The 19,997-nt window shown below is 41.0% G+C and overlaps 2 protein-coding genes across 2 annotated transcripts in view; both read left to right on the forward strand.

Annotated features, from left to right (window-relative positions):
• LOC140688315 (uncharacterized) overlaps positions 1-6,685 on the forward strand; it is a 34,457-nt gene extending 27,772 nt beyond the window's left edge. The window contains exons 7-11 of the mRNA XM_072946939.1: positions 3,387-3,413; positions 5,224-5,282; positions 5,480-5,632; positions 6,169-6,292; positions 6,574-6,685. Coding sequence (XP_072803040.1) covers positions 3,387-3,413; positions 5,224-5,282; positions 5,480-5,575 — 182 coding nt within the window. The 3' untranslated portion in view covers positions 5,576-5,632; positions 6,169-6,292; positions 6,574-6,685. The remainder of the gene's footprint in view (positions 1-3,386; positions 3,414-5,223; positions 5,283-5,479; positions 5,633-6,168; positions 6,293-6,573) is intronic.
• Positions 1-19,997, forward strand: part of LOC140688316 (uncharacterized) — a 224,649-nt gene that overhangs the window by 109,522 nt on the left and 95,130 nt on the right. The window lies entirely within an intron of this gene.

Consider the following 19,997-nt stretch of genomic DNA (forward strand, 5'->3'; position numbering starts at 1 on the left):
ATTACTGAGAAACAGGAAAATAAGAAAAGCTGGTTTTATGATGAAAGATATTTGAGGAGGTTCCATAGTTCCTATACACATAATTTAGCATCAGCAGAGTCAGGACAGTTACACAGTCGCCCTGAACCAATGTTAAGCCACAGAATTTTTGTTACTTCATATATGTTGGGGCTTAAGGGGACCCAATACTTATACACATGTTGTGTCCAGCAGCCAACTGAGAGATGACAAAGAAGAACAGGCAGGCGATAAATGTCTCCTTTATTACTGATGAAGCCACGTTCTCCATGAAATTCAGGGCTGTGGGAGAGTGAGTGTCATGACACTATGTCCCAGAATTAGAGACTTACGCAGTCCCAGGTAACTCTGGTCCACAGCGAGCATTCCCTTGAGAGATTCTGACCCATAATGCACAGGACTGTCTTGCCATGGAACTGAGCATCCCGGCTGCTTCCTAAGGGTGGCCAACACTGGAGGGGAAGGAAAGCTTTCATATGCCCTGCTTGTCTCCCCGGACTCACACCTCAATCTGTTAGTGTGAGGAGGGCTAGCCGTGGGCCAGTGGTCAGGGGTGTGAAGGGAGAAGCAGTCTCCCATGGACCAGAGGAGTGGGGAGGAGGGAATCCCCCCTCAGATTAAACAGGTGGTGGCTTGAAACAGAAGGGTGCTCCTCAAGAGTTTATAAGAGGGGAAATAAGGATTTCCTTTGGGACTCAGAATAGTCATGAAACACAGAAGATGATTAGATGGGAGACTTGTAAATCACTTTCTTATTAAATTGAAATTTGTTGGGCACCAAAAATGTGCTACATTCTTTTCTGAGAGTTTTACAGAAATGAATCCTCCAATTTTCACAACAAGTGAGTAAGAAAGATTTGATTGTTATCCCAGGTTTACAGTGTGGAAATTGAGGCACACAGAGGGTAAGTAATTTGGCCAAGGTAACAGAGCTAGTAAGTGGCAGAGCTGGGATTTAAATCCTGGCTATCTGGTTTCCAGGCTCCCAGGGATGGGCTTTGGGTGTTTACAGGTATCTGCATCCCTGGATCTCTGTACCTCTGCATCAGTTAGACCAGAAAGGACAGGGAAAGTGGAGTTATACAGGTACTCACAGTCGTGTTTCAGCCACTGTCCATGGAGTGTGCCCCGTGATTGGCATTAATTGTTTTCCAGGCAGTAGATCTGTTCTTATAACAGAAATTTAGTCCATTGAGTTAATCTAGAAACCCTTCCTGCTCTGCTTCTGTCCACGCTTGCCATGTGACTGCCTGCCCGAGATTGGGCCGTGGAGGAGAATCTGTACTCATGGTTGAACTCTGATATTTCAATCTGGTTTGTAGTTTCACATCTCCTGTTACATTAATAAATTAAATTTCTGGTTTTCTTGCATCAGTGTGTCATAAGTTTGCTTAATGTGAAACCAGTCCATGGGAGCCGAGGGGTGCTGACGGTATAATTTCTGAGCATGTGGCATTTCTACCCGTGCAGAAATGGCTGGAGGATGTCCACCTTCCTCACTGATTTCTCCCAGCAGCAGGGTCCTCTCCCACCCCCGGACGTGAGGATGGGATCTCTCTGAGTAGGCCATTCAGAGGCCGAGTCCACCAATCAGATGAAGTACCTGGAAGTGGGTTTAATAGAAGAAAAGGGCTTCCAGGTAGTCCGATGGGCTGTTTGAGTCCGTTTGGTGAAAAGATGTCCACTGTCTGTGGTTGAGCTGCTTCTTTGCTGTTTAAAAGTCTGTATTACATGAAGGGATTTTAAAAAGCAGAAAGGTGTGATTTCAGGTGGTACATCCGCACCGGTGAGTAGTGCTGGATGACCGCCTGTGTGAGGAATAGACAGAGTCTTACAAACTTCATAAAACAGCTTTTAAAGCTCTTCCATCTGAGTGCACTTCGTATGGGGTCCAGTTCATGACTGGTCGCGCTGAGAGGGCACGTAACTGATGATGGCAGAAAGGACACGGAGGCATCAGAAAGGTCCCAGACATGTTCTGTGTTTAGAGGATGGGGCACAGAGTAACATATTTGAGCTGGTTTTTCATTGAACACTTTTGAGTATTTTCTAGGACTCCCTAATCCCCCATGGTTCCATGCAGCTGGGTGTCCCCTCAGTGCAGCTCTGTCAGCGCTTGCCCTGGGCTGACGCGGTGTCACGGGGAGCAGGACGGTCAGTGTCCCCGGCTCCTCCGAGCTCCGTCTCCTCATCCGCAGAGCCGGGTTTCTCATCCGTGTCTACTTAGTAGGATTGCTGAGAATCACACGTGATGGTTGTCAGGTGTGATTTGTGGTTGTCTCTGTGATTGGCGTATAGTCAATATTTGATAGAAACACTTGTTTTTTATTATAATTGTGGCTCCTAGATTGCAGTGGTTTTTAGTCTGCATTTATTTTTTTATATAAATTTATTCTTATTTTTAAATAAGCACTTGTATTTATTTATTTTCATGAAGGTACAGGGGATTGAAGCCAGGAACATGTGCGTGCACAACAGGTGCTCTACAATGGAGTAATACCCACCCTCCTTGTCTGCACTTAAAAATAAATATTTCAATACACAAAATATTTCTTAAACACCATCATGGGTCCTATTTTCTGCATAGACAATTGAATACATATGCCATCTCAATAAGAATAAATGTCATAGGGACATACCTTTCTAAATCTGTTTACGTGTTTTAAAACGATCATAGCTAGTGAAAAACACGAGTCTTGGATCCACTACTTCTTAGGGTCTGCTTTGCCATCATGGGGAATTACATTCTACAGAGAAGGCTAATTGGATCTCATTGATATTTGGATGATTTTGCAATGTTCAAGGCTTTCAAAAGCTGACCGTTTTGTATTTTAAGCTAACTACAAAGTTATCTTCTAGAAGTTGTAAGTCCTTAGCTTGTGAAGTGCCCAGTAATTCAGTTTGTATATGTCTGTGTCTCTGTGAACGTGTATGTGTGTGATTTCAGGAATGTAGCAATAAGTTCCATATAGCCTTCTGAAATCTTTCTCCTCCAGTTCAAGGTGTAGGTATATATTTACACAAATAAATTGATACTCTTTTGTGATTTGGCATATTGGTGGGAATAAGAGGTTCTCATAATTGTTTCAGAAGGGTTGGGGAGCATGAGCTTAGAAAATGGGAGGAGATAGAGGCAGGGAGGTTCTTTAAACTTTGTGCAAGATGAGAAACAGTAGCTTTTCTTTTTTCTTCTAAAGCAAACTGGCACTGAATTGTAACATACTAATACTCAGAATTGCTTTTCTGATCAGAGACAAGTGCCTCAGATTTTTCAAGGCAACATGAATGATGAAATGTGTTTTAGCAGTTATCTTTAAAAGTAGTTTTATTTTTCAAGTATAAGTCTATAGACTGTTCTTTTTTTCCAGCTGTACAAGAATTTCTCATTGATCCAGGTACATGATCAATGTGTTTAGTTTCTTTGGGTTATTTATTTTTTTTAAGTGCTTGATTCATTCTGGTGTGAATGAATGTTTAAACTTTCTGGATTTTGATCTTTAAAACTTGCTGATTTATCAGAACTGCAAAAAACCTGATGTTTGTTCCTTGTTTGGTGGGGCAACCTATTGATTTATGTTGTCTGTTATAGAGGGAAATTCTTCCTCTAGCCTGTAGATAATTAAGTGAATGGTTTGCAGTGTGCCTTAAAAATTATTTGAATGCATTGAGCATGTTTGTCCAGTGAATTTTGGATTGAGTCATAATAATGACTTTGCTTTGATTCTGTGGCTTTTGTCCTCTCCACAAGAATTTGAATTCTCTGTTGCATTTTGTATTCGTGTTCTTAACAGGGGAAGGAATTTTGCATTTTTTACAGAGGTGGGTTTTCCTATCCCCTCTGAATTCCTTCTGTAATTGATACAGCGAAAATCTGTTATTGCAGTGCTTAATTATTTCATAAAAAATTTTTTGGCTTAATCAGAAACAATGACAAAGAATGATAATAAAAAATACGAAAACCTTCCTTCCTTTGAAGAATAGAAATGAGGTGGTCAGGCTCACGCATGCTTTGTACCTGACACACTTACTCTCATGTCATTGTGTATCATGAGTCGGAGATGGAGTTGCTTCAGGTTTATAGATTTTTGTTTTAACATTTGTGTTGAATTCATTCTCTAGGCATGATGATTCCTGTTGCCTTTGTGGAAAGTGTAGATGAAGGGAAACAAATGCTTTGTTTTGTTTTCAGGAGGCCTGAGATGCTGATGAGAAAAGAGTAGAGGGTGGGCTGAGGAAAATAGTGATAGACCCTCACCTCCAGGCTGAAATTGATGAACAAAGAAATCAATTAAGTGTATTGGTATTTGACTAATAGAAGTCAGACAGCCCAGACTGTCTAGTTATGCCCAAAGGAAAGTACTGAATTCACCTGCAGAATTAGGTGCTTTACCATGTAGAAGCAGCTTAGAGCAATCAGAAAAATCAGTCTTATGATGAGATATAAAAAGAATATAATATCTTTTATTTCTGAAACTTTTCTACATTAAGTTGTGTAGAGCTAAAATTAAGTTTCAAGCACCAGGAGTTAAGAGTTTAGGTGATTCTGTGGGATCGTTATTCAGGGATGTGTCTAGACCCTGCTGGAGTGGCCGAAGCTGGCAGGAAAAGATCCAGAGCCAGGATTTTTCATCCTAGGATGTCCTCCATAATGGTTCCATGTGGGAGCCCATGATTGAGTTAACAAGTTGTAACACATCCCAGCCGCCTGTCAACTTTAAGAAGAAAAAATGTGCTTATTAACTGCTTTAAAGCAAACACCTGTGCATCCTCACTCCTGTCTCCTTGCCATAAAAAGCAGAGACAATGCCTTGCTTGCATATTTGAGGTTATAGATAGCATGCTGCTTATTGCACAGCAATGACCCAGGCCCTCAGCTATAAACGCCAGGCCTGCGTGGTGTTAGATAGTCTATTATCCCCAAAACAGGGACCAGGCTGGTCTGGTGGTCTGCTTTGTAATGAACATGTCTAAAAAATGTATCTTGTTCCCCTCAGCCCATGACTTCCCTAAAGGTAAATTAAGCCTTAGTACTCATGGTGGAGTCTACAATCTCTGTCTCATCCCTTCTTTCCCCAAGTTCCTGCCTACTATCTCACAACTGTTATTGACTTTTTACTTTGATTATACACAATAAATATGGGAGCATTTGAGAGACTCGTGGATTTGGCTCCCTAATCCCTCTCGCTTTCTTTCCTTTTTCCGCAGTCTTGAGAAATTCATTCCGTGTCGGTAAGACTTCCGCCAGCCAGAACCCACAGTTCCAGGTGAGAAGGATGCAGGCTTTATCCCTCCTACCCGAGGGAGAGAGAGGAGATAATTGAGATATGCTCCCCTGTGGTCCCTTCCTGCCCCAGGGCCACTCCAGTTCACCTGCAGCCTTCTGGCCTCTGCTCACAGGGCCTCTGTCCCAGGATTGACCGCAGCCTTTTATTCCCTTGTCAACATTCCCTGTGCCTTTCAGAGGTTGCTCTCTTCTCTGCAGTTCAACCCTGGCAGATGTGATGGTGGTCAGCGTGCTGATGGGCAGTTACTTGGGGACTCCCAGGAGCCATGCTGATTCTCCTGAGTCATTCGGGGTTACAGAACTGTCAAGCACTGCAGGAAGCCCATTCACGTGAGTTCAAAACAGCATTACATCACTTTCATTTTATTTTTGAATTTTCAGTGGAGAAATTATTTGTAGCACACTGTTCCAGATTTTAGGCCGCCTGCTTTCCTCACCACCATTTCCTTGTTGGCTCTGGTGCTTGTTTTAAGAACCAGGTTTCTTCTCTGGTCATTTGTAGCAGCTGGGCTTGCCGAATCCTTGATTTGCATTTGAAGCAGAATGCTTCTTCGTGATGTCAAACTGATTTTCCTTGTCATGTCTGAATATTTCTTGTACACTCAGCAACAGTTTCAAGTGAAATGCTCTTGTCCAATTTCGGTTAACTAATATTTGCTGATCTCCTGCTTTCATGCTGAGGGCAGTTTCTTCTTCCTGTAATAAATGTTAGCAATTTGCATTTACTATGGAAGGTACTAATCCGAGGTGCTTTTGTTCTTAACAGTTTTAATACAAATCACCCATTAAAATGTACAGCGGATTTTACTCTATGCCCAGAAATGTGCATCCCAGTCAATCTTAGAATATTTTCTTCCCCCCAACAGGAAACCCAGTACGCATAAGCAGACATTATCAACTTCCCCATCCTCCCCAAGCCCCAGGGAGCCACTCTTCTGTCTCTGTGGATTTGCCTGTGCTGAACATTTCATGCAAATCGAGTCACTTCATGTAAGTGGAACCGTCTATTTTGACTGACTTCTTTCACACTGAGTAACGTTTTCAATGTTTGTCCACGTTGTGGCCTGGGTCAGTACTCTATGCTTTGCTATTGCTGAATAATATTTCACTGTATGGCTGGGCCCCTTTGTTTACCCATTCATCACGTGATAGACATTTGGGTTGTTTCTGTTTTTTGGCTCTGAAAATTAATGGCGAAAAGTAATGGTGAATATTCCTGTAGGAGTTTTTATGTTAACATTTGTTTTCAGTTCTCTTACTTGTGTGCCCAGGAAGCAGAATTGCTGGATCATTCAGAAGCCAAATGTTCAACTCTCTGAGGACGTGCCAGGATGTTTTCCAAAGTGGTCACGCTGTGTTACATCCTCACCAGCAATGGCTGCGGGCTCCGCTTCCTCTGTGTCCTCATTAGTGCTTGTTAATCTTTTTTTGATTTTAACCTATTGTAGTGAATGTGAAGCGGTTTCTCCTAGTTGTTTTGACTTGATTTCCTTTAGAGCTAATGTTATTGAACACCGTTTCATTGTGCTTATTGGCCATTTGTATATTTTCCTTGAAAAATATCTTTTCAGATTCTTTTTTCATTTTTTAATTGAGTTGCCTTTTTATTGTTGAGCTGTGGAATTTTTTTTTTTGATACACAAATTCCTTATCAGATAAATGATTTGAAAAAATTTTCTCCTGAGTGTTGTTTTTTCACTTTCTGGATGGTGTCTTTTGAAGCAAAGTTTTAAAGTTTAATGAACTCCAATTTATCTCTGTTTTCATTTTTCCTTGTGCTTTTGGGGTAATATTTAATATCTGATGTATTTTATTAAAACTTGTATATATAAAATAACTTAATTCTTAGGACCGTTCTAGGAGATGGGTGCGGTTGTTGTCCCCAGTCTATGCATCGGAGACTGAGATGCAGAGAATTTGACTGACATATTAGTGTCAAAGCTACCCAGTGCTGTGGGAATTCAGACCCTCATGTTTTTCCCTAGCATCTGAGCTCAACACCACCATGCTCCAATCTTTCCAGGAAACGTTAATGAAACAATCTTTACTTTTTTGATTTCTTGTTAGATTTTTTTCTTATTGGGGACCTCAAATTCTCATTTTCTTTTCGGATATCAGTGTCGATTTATTTTAGGTCTCATGTAGGGAGAAGCATTGCTATCAGTTAACTTCTTTATTACTCACTCTCCAGTGATGATTGTTGCTAGCTGATCTAATCAAGTCATGCTTAAGTCTTTCCTGCTCATGACACTAACAGCAGAGTCATGACTTATAGAATGCTCAAAGAAGAAAGTACTTGATTGATTTTATTTTGCCAACCAATCAAACCAATCAAATAAAACCCTGGTGTTGACACAGACTATAAGCCCTCCAAAATAGGGTCACTGTCTTCATTGTGTTTCATTTGTTGGGTCACAGTGTCTGGATAGTGCCTTGCTGTCCAGCAGTTTTGTGAGGATACGGTGCTCGTGAATCATTGTAAGGACAGAATTTTGACAACAGACTGTGTTGTTCATTTCACGACAGAAAAGGTAATATAGAATTACTGTTCAGATCTGTTTTAAAATTAAGCTTTGAATTTTGAGAATAGTTCAAGAAGCCATACAAAGCTCTTTTTCACTAATTTTAGATCTATCTTAGACACATTATGTTTACATAGCAGAGTAACTTATCAAGTAGATTTGACAAAGGAGTGTTATATTGATTATTTGTTTTAGTTGAAATATTCTACCAGGGATAAAGTCATAAGTGCCCATAAATGAACAAATATATTTGTATTTAAATGCAACATGGGAGCAGACTACATATGTTTCTATATAATATATATGACTGTGTGTTTTAATCTTTCTGTCAGTGTTTTAATAGTTTTTCAGCAATTTTGTAACTTTAGAATTCTTCTAAAAAAATCACCCCCAATTCTAGTGCAGTTTGTACTGTGTATCCTGTCTTATGCATGGGATTCCACTGTCCCCTCAGTGAGGAATTTCCTCTCCTATTGTGTTAGGAGCAGAGTTAAAGGAACTGTGATTTCTAGGCCTTTGCTCTCCATGTGTTTGCAGTTGGCTCTCAGTCACGATTTTCCCTTTCCAGAGTTTTCATTGTTAAATTAGAATTTCTGAAAATAACTATTAATATGTTGCATTGGTCTCCCTAGAAACTTGACGTCTTTGTGCTTTTCAGTTTTCAATTTATGAAAAATGCAAATGCACTCTTGTTTTTAAGTTGTCCTTTTTCAATAGATATTTATCTCTTAATTGATAGAATAATTTTTCCCAATGAATGAATTGGTGTGCATGTTTTAAAGGATAACTTACTTTTTATTTTTCTTATTGTAACAGTAATATTCATTGTAGAGAATTTAGTAAATAAGGATTAACACAGTAATAACTTCACAATGGCCTCTAATCTCACCTGGAGATACAGTTGTAAGGTTTGAAATTGAGAATTATAAGTCCTCTCAAATTTTTCTTTTTCAAGTACGTATTGGTTACTGAGATCCTCGAATTCCCATATGAATTGTAGCAGCAGATAGTCAGTTTCTGCAGAGGAGCCCGCTGGGATTGTGATCGAGACCACGTTGAATATACGGATCGCTCTGGGGAGCACTGCCATTCCAAGAGCACTTTCTTTTGATAGGGGAATGTGTGTGGAGTGTCTGTCCTGGTATTTAGGTCTTCTTTAACTTTTTTTTTTCAACAATGCTTTGAGTTTACAGAGTATTATTTTACTTTAATTATCTTTGCCTTTATATTGAGGACAAGTGTGCAAGGTACTGGGATCAGAAGTGTATTTGAGCCCCGCAACTTGCTGCCACCATGGACGCTGCGCTCTTGCTTCACCCGCTGTACAATCTTGCACAGAATACGACCTCAGTAACTCTCTCTTGAATGAATGATTATATGATTGTTGGATGATGCTTGAGAGTCCTTGTGATGATTTTTTTCCCCAGCCTTTCCCCAGTTCTTAACTATGCCCTTTCTCTTCCTAAACTCCAGCCTGGGTTTCAGCCTGCCTGTGGCATTGATTTTCCTTGTCTGTGGACTCTTCCTTTCACTGGTTCCCGATAATGTTACATGTGGGCTGTGGAAACTTGCTAGATGTCAAGAAAGAGCTAATCCATTGTAGGCCAGTATTTTTAGAGTTTGTTATTGTTTTATTGATTGAAATTAAATGAGGCTGCCCCCTGAGCCCTCCCGTGAGCACTTTTGACCTTCCTACAGCTGATACTGCTCTAGTTGGTGCATGTGCCCTTTCCCCAGCCTTGATTTTGTAATTGAATAAGTCACCATCACTGGAGCCCTCTCTTTAAAAGATAAAGAGAACATTTGCTCCTTTTCCCTGTTTGGGGACTTCAATGAGATGAGATCCCAGATAAAGAATGGAGCCCCACCTCTTTCTGACCCCCGCTGTTTCCGTTCCTTTCTTCAGGGGAAAAGAGTACAATTCAACAGTATAAAGATTGATTGTGAGCTAATGAGATAGACAAGACAACCGATCATTTATTAAATAACCTTTCATGATAGAAACAAATGTATTATACACACAAACAGCACACAAAGCACTGTAGTACCATGGTTACAATCGTGGGTCCGAGTTCGTGTCCTGCTCTGGAGAGACCAGTCCTGTGAGATGGAGAACTGGTAAGTCGGCTTAGCCTCTCCAGAACTGGTTTTCTGTCCTGCAGAGACGGGGCTCGCTAGGCGTCCCCCCCGTAGAGGTGCTGTGGGGTGTAAATGACGCGCGTGGGCAGCCTGAGCACATCTGCTCATTCCTCGTAAGTGCAGGGTAGCATAGCTTTTGCGGTGATGGCTTTATGACCGCCCCATGTAGACTGTCAGTGCTCTGAAGGGATGCCTTGTGGTTTGGAGATGGGATTCTCACTTCTGTAAATACCCAAGTATAGTGTTATTGGGTCCTGCTGATTTCAGTCCATTCTTTAGAAAGTACATATTGTAGATATATTTTTCAAGCATGCGTGTTTTTTTTCTTTTACTATTTAAAGTTCTACCCTCTCATCTCTTGGTGTTACTTTTCATGGAATCCAGGAAACGGTCCTAAGCTACCTGCCTCTTCACACTTTTCCGTGGTGGTTTCCTTCCCTGATTAGAAGAGGGTTTTGCATAGGAAATTTTATTTGTTCCCCTTTTCTTGGAGTCTCTCTCTCTGTCTGCCCATCTCTCACCTCTCAATCTGTCCATTTCTCAACCCACTGCTTCTTCTGACATGTTCTAAAATGCATTTCAGGTAGCTTACAGAAGAACAGATACCAAATAAACAGGTGAGAAAATGGGGCCCAGTTCAGACAGTGAGGCTAGGAGGCGAGCCTGTGTGAGGGTTGCAGGCGTGAGACACATGCCTCTGCCATGTGACTTATAAGATCGACAGCAGCAGTGTGCTTCAAGCTCCCAGCAGACACAGGGAAGCAGGATTTGAGGGAGATGCTTACTGGCTGTGAAATAAATAAGTGACTTAGGAGAAGCCCAGCCTTTCCAGCTACTAAGGCTTAGGAGAATATTTTGAGTGTCTTCCAAAATCAGAGTATGGCATCTTTTCTTTTTTCAGAGTTCTATGTATAGTTGGTTACATTCTATACCTGGAAATTTCTCCAAAACTGCTTCCCACGTGAGTCCCATGGCTCGGGGATTGGGTGGTTCTGCTCATTGATGGGGGTTGGCCAGAAACAGAAAATGAGAGCCTCAAAGGGGCCTGGGATTTGTCAGTTATGTTTTGTCAGTGCTGTAGGGTTCAAGAAATGCTTTCACCGTTTCTCTCCATCTGAGGCGGCAGCGTAATCTCTTACCAGCATCAGGAGCTCAGGGCCACGGGATGGTGGGGGCTGACTGCACTGCCGTCAAGACAGCTGAGCTAGTCACTGCAGGTGTGGTTCTTTTACATACTGCATTTCATGTTCTTTACTAGAATGTTTCAACAGGGAGTTAATTAACTGAGTTAATTAACATTTAATAAATATGATCTTTGTTGAAAAGACAGTTATAGGCAGAATATAAGCTGTGAAGTCTTTAAAAACGGTTTCATTACTGAAATTTCATTTGGGGAGATACACGGTTTATCTTATATATGGCTCTCTTTTAAAGTAACAAAGAAACAAGACAGAAAAGGCAGAGGATGATTTCTGTTCTTCCTCTCGGCTTGCAGGTGCCCTCACCCCCAGTAGCATCCATCCAGACACCAGCACTGACACTGGCCGTGCTCAGAACTGCCTCAGCCCTGAAGACACTGCTGACAAATAGAAGGGGGCCACGCCCTGTTACAGCAGGTGCTCTCACTTTGTGGGTCCTTATGTAACTTCGTGGTGTTAATCAGGATCGCCCGTCCTACATTGTGTGATGCTGCTGCTTTGTCTCCTAGTTACTTGTTTCTCTAAGTATTCTTGTATTATTCTCCAATGCATAGTACTACACACCTAAAATTGCTTTTTTTCAGATGAAAAAGAATGTGCATTTAAAATAATAACTCTGAAAAAGGGGGCAAAAAAGGCTATCTTTGTCCCGCTATTCAAAGATAATAATTAACACGTTAACGTATATTTTCATCAGTGTGGATCACCTCTGTCATAAAAAACCAGAGAGCACTCTGTGACTGTTTACTGTGTGGACACCTCCATTTTCCATTCGGCTTTTTATATGTTTTTCTACAATATTCTATCTCCTCTGGCATGATTTTTGATGACCAGTATAGCATTCTGTCTTGTGGAGGCATTGTCCATTTTACTTCGGACTTAAATAAACTTTTAAATTCCAAGTATACTTAACTGAAATACTGAAAAGAGAACTGTGGTGGTAGAGGAAGGCCCTACCTCCCTTCCCCTTATTTCCGAAGAGTAAAAACTGTTGAAAATTTGATATATATGTTTCATGACCTTTATGCCTATGACATACATATATACACACATATGAGAATTCCATGTATACGTGTGTGTATATATGCTTTATTTAAAAATGAGACCATACTATATGTTTTTCTGCAGCTCGCTTTAATCACTCAGGTGTATATCATAGACGTCCTCCCACTCCAGACTCACACGGTCCTTTCAGATAGAGTGGAGGGGTCTCCTGATTTGCGGGTGTGGTCTCTTTCCCACGCACACCTTTGGTGAGAGAATGCTGTGGACAAGGCCCTGGACCACGGCGAAACGCCGGCTCCCTCATTGCTCGCAGCTCGTCGTGATTTACCGCATCATTGTCTTGATGGTGGACAGTTAAGTTTTCTCCATTTTCCACTGTCAGAAAGGATATTTGACTGGCATCCTTCTTGTACAGACATTCCTGTGATCTTTTATGAGTATTCCTTTAGTTAAGGCTTCTGGAAATTTAGTCCCTGGATGTGACATTTACATTCATCACAGACTCCATTCAAGTAACTCTAGAAATTCCTTCCATAGGGGAATGAAAAGATGCACAATTACTTATGTAACCAATTCTCTATTGCTGGATATGATTTCACTTCAGTTTTTCTTCCCACCATTGTAAACAGTGCTGTGTAAATGCCCTGATGGGTACATCTTTTTGGACTAAATTTGTTTTTTCCTAGAGGAAACGATTCGTAGAAGTGGTGTTGAGTCAGTGTGTACGTACGTTTTTCAGAGTTTACATATCCATTGACATGTCGTCCTCTGAAAATGTCGCTCATGGTTTCTTCTCCCACAGATGGACACTAGATAGAATATCTTTTAAAAATATTTGCCAATATGATGAGCAAAAGTGCTTTTTCATTGTTTTAGTTTGCATTTGATGACCAGTGAGGTATTGAGCATTTTTCACTCATTAGCCATTTGACTTTTTTAAAATGAATGATTCCTTTTATCCTTTGCACACATTTAAATGGGGGAGCTTCTTGTTGCTTTGTGACAGCTCTTTGTATGTTATGAACATTAACTTCTTGTCTTCAACAACATGTATCACAGAGCTTTTTCTTGTCATTTCTTGCCTTTCATTTTGTTTAGGAGGATTTTAATTTTGGTAGTGTCTCAAAATATTCTTATGATAATAAATGTATTCCTTATGTGTTTTATCTTTGAAATTATTCTTAAAAATAATTTCTTATACTGGAATAAATCTCCTCTGTAGGTTTTTTTTAATCTCTAAGATGGAGATGATAATAGTACTTGTTAATGTAAGGGTAAGTTGAGTTAATAAGAACAATGTGTTGTATTTGCTGTTATTAGTACTTTTTTATATTTACATCACTGTCTGTAAATTATCTTGTGGTCCTTATGAGAGGAATAGTATTTATTCTTTCTAGGTGATTGTCTGATTGTCTCAGGACAATTACTGAAGTCATACTTTTCTCTTTGATTTGAAATCCCACCTTTACAAAATACTTATGTACACTAGAGTCTCTTTTTGAGCTCATGGTTCCCTTCTGTCAATCGGCCTTTCTTACTCCAGCACCATAACTTACATATTGTAAAAATTTATTTAATAATTGGCAGTCTGAATTTTTTTTCATTCTTTTCTTCCATCCCAAATTTTCTTGTCTAGTATTATGATTTTATTATTCCTGAAGAATTCCAAAATATTTTGTTCAAGTTAAAAAAAATCAGATTGGAGTTGTCATGGGAGTTTTCAGTAAGTTTTGAATTATTCTGATGAGAACTTACATCTTTACAAAACTGCTTTCCTCCATGCAATTTGTTGATGTCTCTACATTCTCACCTCTTACTTTACCCCTCAGTACAGCCCTGAAGTTTCTCCATTTAGAACATGGGCATTATTTTTTAACTTATTCCAGATTATTGTTTATGTTTTTGTCAATTTTGTAAGTGAAAATTTTTTGCTATTATATTTTTAAACGCTTAAAACTGAAATTTAGAAAGGAAGATTCGGTTTGTAAATACTCACTTTGTAATTTGTCATTTAAAATTGTAAGTATTAAGTAGTTGTTCCAGAATCCTTTCTTTTTTGTTTTTAAAAATTTGTGTCGAAGATTCTCAAAATGTTCATAGCTAAGTAGTATAGGTGGGGAGACAGATGGAGAGAGGTAGTGTGGCTCATGTACAAACTGTGAGCAGTTTCATGGCTGCCTTTAGGCTGGAGAAACCACAGAAGAGCCCAGGTTAGACAAGGAATGGCTTTGTATGCACTTGAAAGCCAGCTTTCCTGCCTGTATGGTGAAGCCTGGTGGGCGTGGCAGGTAGATGATCAAGGTCTGATCAAGGTCATTTGCTGCACAGAGCGCTGTGTCTGTGAGAAATGGTGACCATTGCCATGGCAAATGCTTGGTGCCAGGAACAAAGCAGGGGAGCTGGGGAGCCTGTGTTAAGGATTTTCCAGTCCTGGGAGTGGGAAGATCAGACTCTGCATTCAGATCTGAGTTTGAATTAATCCTCTTTAGTTTACTGGACCTCTGACTTTTGTCAAGTTATGCATCCTGTTTGAACTCCTGCTTTGTTGTCTCTCAAAACAGAAGAATTACAGCCTGCTGCTAGAGTGTTTGATCAGGGTAAATGATTTGTGTCTATAAGATGCCACGTACAGTCACAAGCTCAGTGAGCAATGAGCTGTCCCCTCTTCTCCTGCAACTCAGTGCTCGATAAGTCATCAGCAGAAAGCGAGTCCCTAATTTGTATGTGGTGCAAGGAAGAACAAAACTAACGTCTTGCCTTTCCCTGGCAGTATTCTTACTTCTTTGCTTCATGTACCTCTTTCCTCCTTCACTCTCCCCTTTCACCTCCTCCACCAAGAGCCCGAGACTCTCTCAGAACACTAGATTCAAATTATTTAAATGTTGGCTCATTCCCATGAAATGACAGTGACTTAAAAAAACTGTACACATCCCAGAATTCATTGTATTTGATTTACACACACACACACGTGCACACACACACACACACACACACACACACATCAGGCTACCTCCCATTTACTGAGGGAGAAGGGCCACTTTTTCTGAGTTTTCATTTACTCAGCGTGAGAGCAGTCTCTTAAGCAGAATTTCACCTGGCTTCGTGCATGGTTTTTTAAATTGGATTTCTGCTTTTTGTCCATAAAAATATTCTCCTATTAGAAGACAGGAAGTGGAGACATAGATATTCTGCTGAGATATTGGTGTTATCATATTTGAGTTTTAATGGACATAAGGCGGCATAGAGTCATACATTATTATGGATGAGAATCCATGATGATGTAACTTGGACAAGAATCTGGGTCTCCTGCCATCGTGTCCATGCGGGTGAAGAGGCAACTGGGTGGGGGATGGCAGGGAACCTTCTTGCTTGAGTTCCAGGTTCTTGTTAGTTTTCATTGCTCAGCTGCCTTTAGTTTATGTCCATGAGGCCTCTCATGGGAAGGTCACTATGTCCTGAGAGACTGAGTTACTAATCAGCAGAAAGCTCTGGACCCACTCATATTTTCCAGAGTTTTTCTGCTGACCTGCTGACACTTTATATAAATGAGACCTAACAAACTACTGGATATAAAATCCTTATTGTTATCATTTGCCCTCGAGTTCCATAGGAATGGGGTGCTGTCTCAGGCTGTCTAAGGCTAGATCTGAACAAAGATAGGGTGATAGGCTCTGCTGCTGGACCCTCCCCAGTCGAATGGGATTTCCACCTTAGTTTTTAGAATCAGGCAGATGAGTTCAAATCTTGTCTTTACCAGTTATTAGCTTTGTGACCTTGGGGAAATAACTACTTTTTTGGTTCCAATTTTCTTTATCTGTAAATAAGTTCAGTATTTATTTTAGGCTTTTTGTTTTAGAATTGAATGTGCTAATTCCCTAATTTATTCCTCAAATACTGATCACATGGTTCTATGCTGGTGCCTTAGTAGTTGATTGCTAAGGGACTCAACAGTGAGAATGCGGATGGGGCCCCCTGGATCATACAGCTTATATTCCAGGATATGCTTGTAAAAGACAAGATTGCAGTGGATTTTTAGTAAATGTCCATTCCTTTCCTAATCCCCATTGATTGTGTATATATCTTTATACTAATATATGAACAATTATTTTGCAGTTTAAATCTCTTTGTAGTATTTAAAGAATGTAGCTATAACAAAAATACGTGAAATAAAATGACTTGACTTTTATTTTCCTTTCAATAAGCAAAACAAAATAAAATAGAAAAGAAAAGAAAAAGTATTGAAGGAGTAGAAATAATTTTATTTCCGTGGAATCAACTCCCTATGTTAGGTTTTTCCATTGTGTTGTTCAACATCATATAAAATTGACAGGTTGTGACTTCAGTGTTGATAGCTAGGTGAGTATAGTTTCTTTTTGTGGTTGTCTTTGATGAATTATTTGCACTAGATCATAAATGATGTGCATGTTACATATTGGAAACGAGGAAACATTGGAGACATACTACCTCCAATGCAGTCATTTTGTTACCGAGTCCAAACTCGTTCTGCTCGCCGCATGACAGGCCAATAAACCGGGAGATGAGGTGTTGGAGCAAGAAATAGTGACTTCACTTGCAATGCTGGCAGACCCAGAAGACGGCAGACTGATGTCCTGGAGAACTATCTTCCCCAAGTAAGAATTCAGTCTCCTTTTATACTAAAAAGGGGGGGGGTTGTGGTTGGTTGTTGCATACTTCTTGCTTTATGAATTGTTTGTCCTTTGAATCCGCTGTTCTTGCAGCTGTCCATGTGGATCAAATCATGGTACCCCTGTAAAACCTCCAAAAAAACAAAGGCTATTCTCTATTATGCAACTTGCCATCTCTACAGAAGTGCAGATGAGCTAACATTTTTAAAGATCAGGGCCAGGAGAATAGGCTTTCCTGCAGATTTCAGGCTAAAGGTAACTTTCTTTTTCAAATGGTGCAGAGCTACCAAGTCTGAGCCTAGGAAACAGGGCACAGGTTTAAACTCAAAGGAACAGATTTAACATAGGGTAAAAATTGTTACATTTTATTACAATTCCGTTTCCAGCTTCATAGATAATATTAGTAAGAAATACGAGCAATTTTGTATTTTTGCTTCTTAATAACCGATAAGTGTACCAACTATATTTTGTGAGCAGGGATGCTGTGCAGGCATTGGGGTGACAGCAAACTCTTGTAGGGGGTGGCCGACCCTGCAACATCTCTGATGCCCCGTGAGTGTTGGTGAGGGTCCCCGTAGCCAGGGGCTCTCTTCAGGAACCAGCATATGGGCATTGACCTCTGGAGACCTCTTTTTCGGCTGCAGGAATTTTTTCAGATATTGAGATTGAAAAATCACTCCAGCTGGGAATAATTAGGGAAAAAAAAGAAAAGGAAAAGGGTTTGGAGTAGAGTAGAAGAGTAGGAGTTAAGATCACGGAGCCTGAGTGCTTGGCAGCGGGGCCTCGGGAGAGAGGGGAGCAGAGGTGGGGAGGGGCCTGGCTCCGGAACCAGCTCCTGTAATTGTCCCTGCACGCAAGCCGCATAGCTTTAAATTGGCCTGGGCCACCTCTCTGGGCTGGATATCACCCTGGGCAGAACCGTGGTATCTGTAAAGTAAAATGACTTCACAACTATTGCACAGAGCTGCAGGTGTAAGAGAGCCTAAGCCTGTCTCAGAGTGCAGGGGACAAGCGGAAAGGAATGGCAAAATTTCCACTGACAATTGAAATTTTGTTAAATAGCCTGCTACAGTTGTTTGCATCACTTGAATGAATGCAGGCATATTTCTGTGGGCATTTATAGGTTCACTGAACCCCACCAGCCCCTCTTGCCCCCATCGGAGATGGGCTTTCTCAAGCACAGTGCCCCTCCTGCTTGGGTGGAAAACGCTGCTGGTCCTTGCCTGGGGCCGGGCTGCTGCAGGGCACTGAATCCCCGAGGCACGGCCTGTGAGACACGACAGGAACATCTCTGCTCTTGACTGGGTGCCTCCGTTTCCCCTGCAGTGTAAAAATGCCGGTGACTGAGTTAGAAGCATGCTTCCAAGCTGTCCATGTCCTTGGCATCCAGAAGCGGAGCCTGGAAGCTTTCGAATTTATCCAGAATGCGGTTTACATTCACCTTCAGCAGGTGAGTGTATGTCCTTACACAAGTGGAGGAATTACTGCAGTTTTCCTGGAACTTTCTCACTACAAGTCCATTTGATTTTTCTGTGCTAGGATTCAGTATGGCCTGCTAAAAACTCTGGAGTGAGATCTTGAAACCCTGATGAAGAGCATTATTTATTTCATTTCTCTATATGATACTCTTTTACTTTTAAAATTCAGAATTTTTGGTTGTTTCAAAAATTTTTTGGGGGGGTTGGAGAATCATGTTTACTCTTACCATCTTTGCAACCTGTTGCTTTGTGCCTCTCACCTGTCTTCTGTCACTTGTGAGGCGGTTCCATTTGTGACCCTGTCCGGGTTGTTCATGTTATAAAACATAAAGCCTGTAAAAGTACAGTCCCTTTTCCTCCGAAGACATTCCACAAATACTCCTTTAACCTGGGTGTGGTTTTAAGAAGACAGAATCTTTAGAACATGTTCTTGCAGGTTGCTAGTGCAAAATCCCAAAATCAATAGTCTAGCTCAACATCTAAAATCTTTCTAATTTACCTTGGAATTGTATGGATAAGTGAAGCAGTTTGCTAAGAACTCAGACCAGGTTTAGAATACAGGTTGGTGTAGCTCAGCAGGTCCTCCCAAGCTGATGCTCTGCCAGAGGGCGGGGCCGAGGGGAGAGGGCGGGTCCTGCCCTCCCTGAGGTGACAATTTCATGGCAAAGACTTTCACCTGGTGAAGAACTTGGAGTTTCTTCTAAGAAGAGTGGGTCTTAAAAGAGTCCAAAAAGCGCGGGAGTGGCACAGTCCCATTTGTCTCAAGTAGGGGAGAGCGGCTGTGGGGCCACTTGGGAGACTCGTGAGTCCAGGTGGGCAGTGTTGGTGGCTTCCACTTGAGCGGTGGGATGGTCAGTGTTTAAAAGCGAACATATTGAAGGCATGTTTAGATGGTAAAAAGGAAAGGATGAAGGCTGGCTGTGAATGCAGGATGGAGTAAGGCCCAGGTTTCTGGGTGGATTAATGAGGTAAATGATGGTCCTTCTGTGCTCTGAGGAGGGAAAGCTGCAGAGGGAGTTCTGCGGAAAACTGATGAGTTCAGCTGTGGGTAAAGTGAAAGGTTGTTAGATGTGTGGTCTGGGAGCTCAGGTGAGAGCCAGTAGTGAGTAGGGGGAGGTGAGAGGGACTTTCAAATAATTTTGTATTGTGAACATACAAATAAGTATGAGTAATGACACATTTAACACCTCTATATTCTGGATTTAAAGCCCAGTAACATTTTGCTATACTGACTGCAGAGGTTCTTAATATTTTTTAATAGAAATAAGTAGAAACAAAATAGTGGAGTTAGTGAGCATCTTAGAGTAGATGTGTGTCCTTGTATGTATTTTTATACCTCATCTGTTTATAACCATAATCTACAAAAAGTTATCTTGCTTAGCATAAGAGTTAAACACAGGGACGTGACACACATTGTTGGGGGTTGAAGCTGATCTTCTCGGGCAAATTATGGACCCTCTCTTTGCCTTAGTTGCATCGTCTGTGACTGCCCCAGGGCCCCTCATCACAGCTGATTTCCTAGAGTAGATGTTGGGAGGGAGGCTGCTGAAGGGAGTAAGAGGTGGCAACTGCTAGGGATATTGAAGAGAGACAAAAACAGATTAAAGCCGATAAACTGAGTACAAATACCCTCTAAATAGAAGGAATCCCGCAGTGTTTTGAGCCGCTTATCATAAGGGAAAGAAAATCACGTGGATCCAAAGCTC

The sequence above is a fragment of the Vicugna pacos genome, chromosome 22, assembly GCF_048564905.1.
Source record: "Vicugna pacos chromosome 22, VicPac4, whole genome shotgun sequence".
Classification (NCBI taxonomy): Eukaryota; Metazoa; Chordata; class Mammalia; order Artiodactyla; family Camelidae; genus Vicugna; species Vicugna pacos.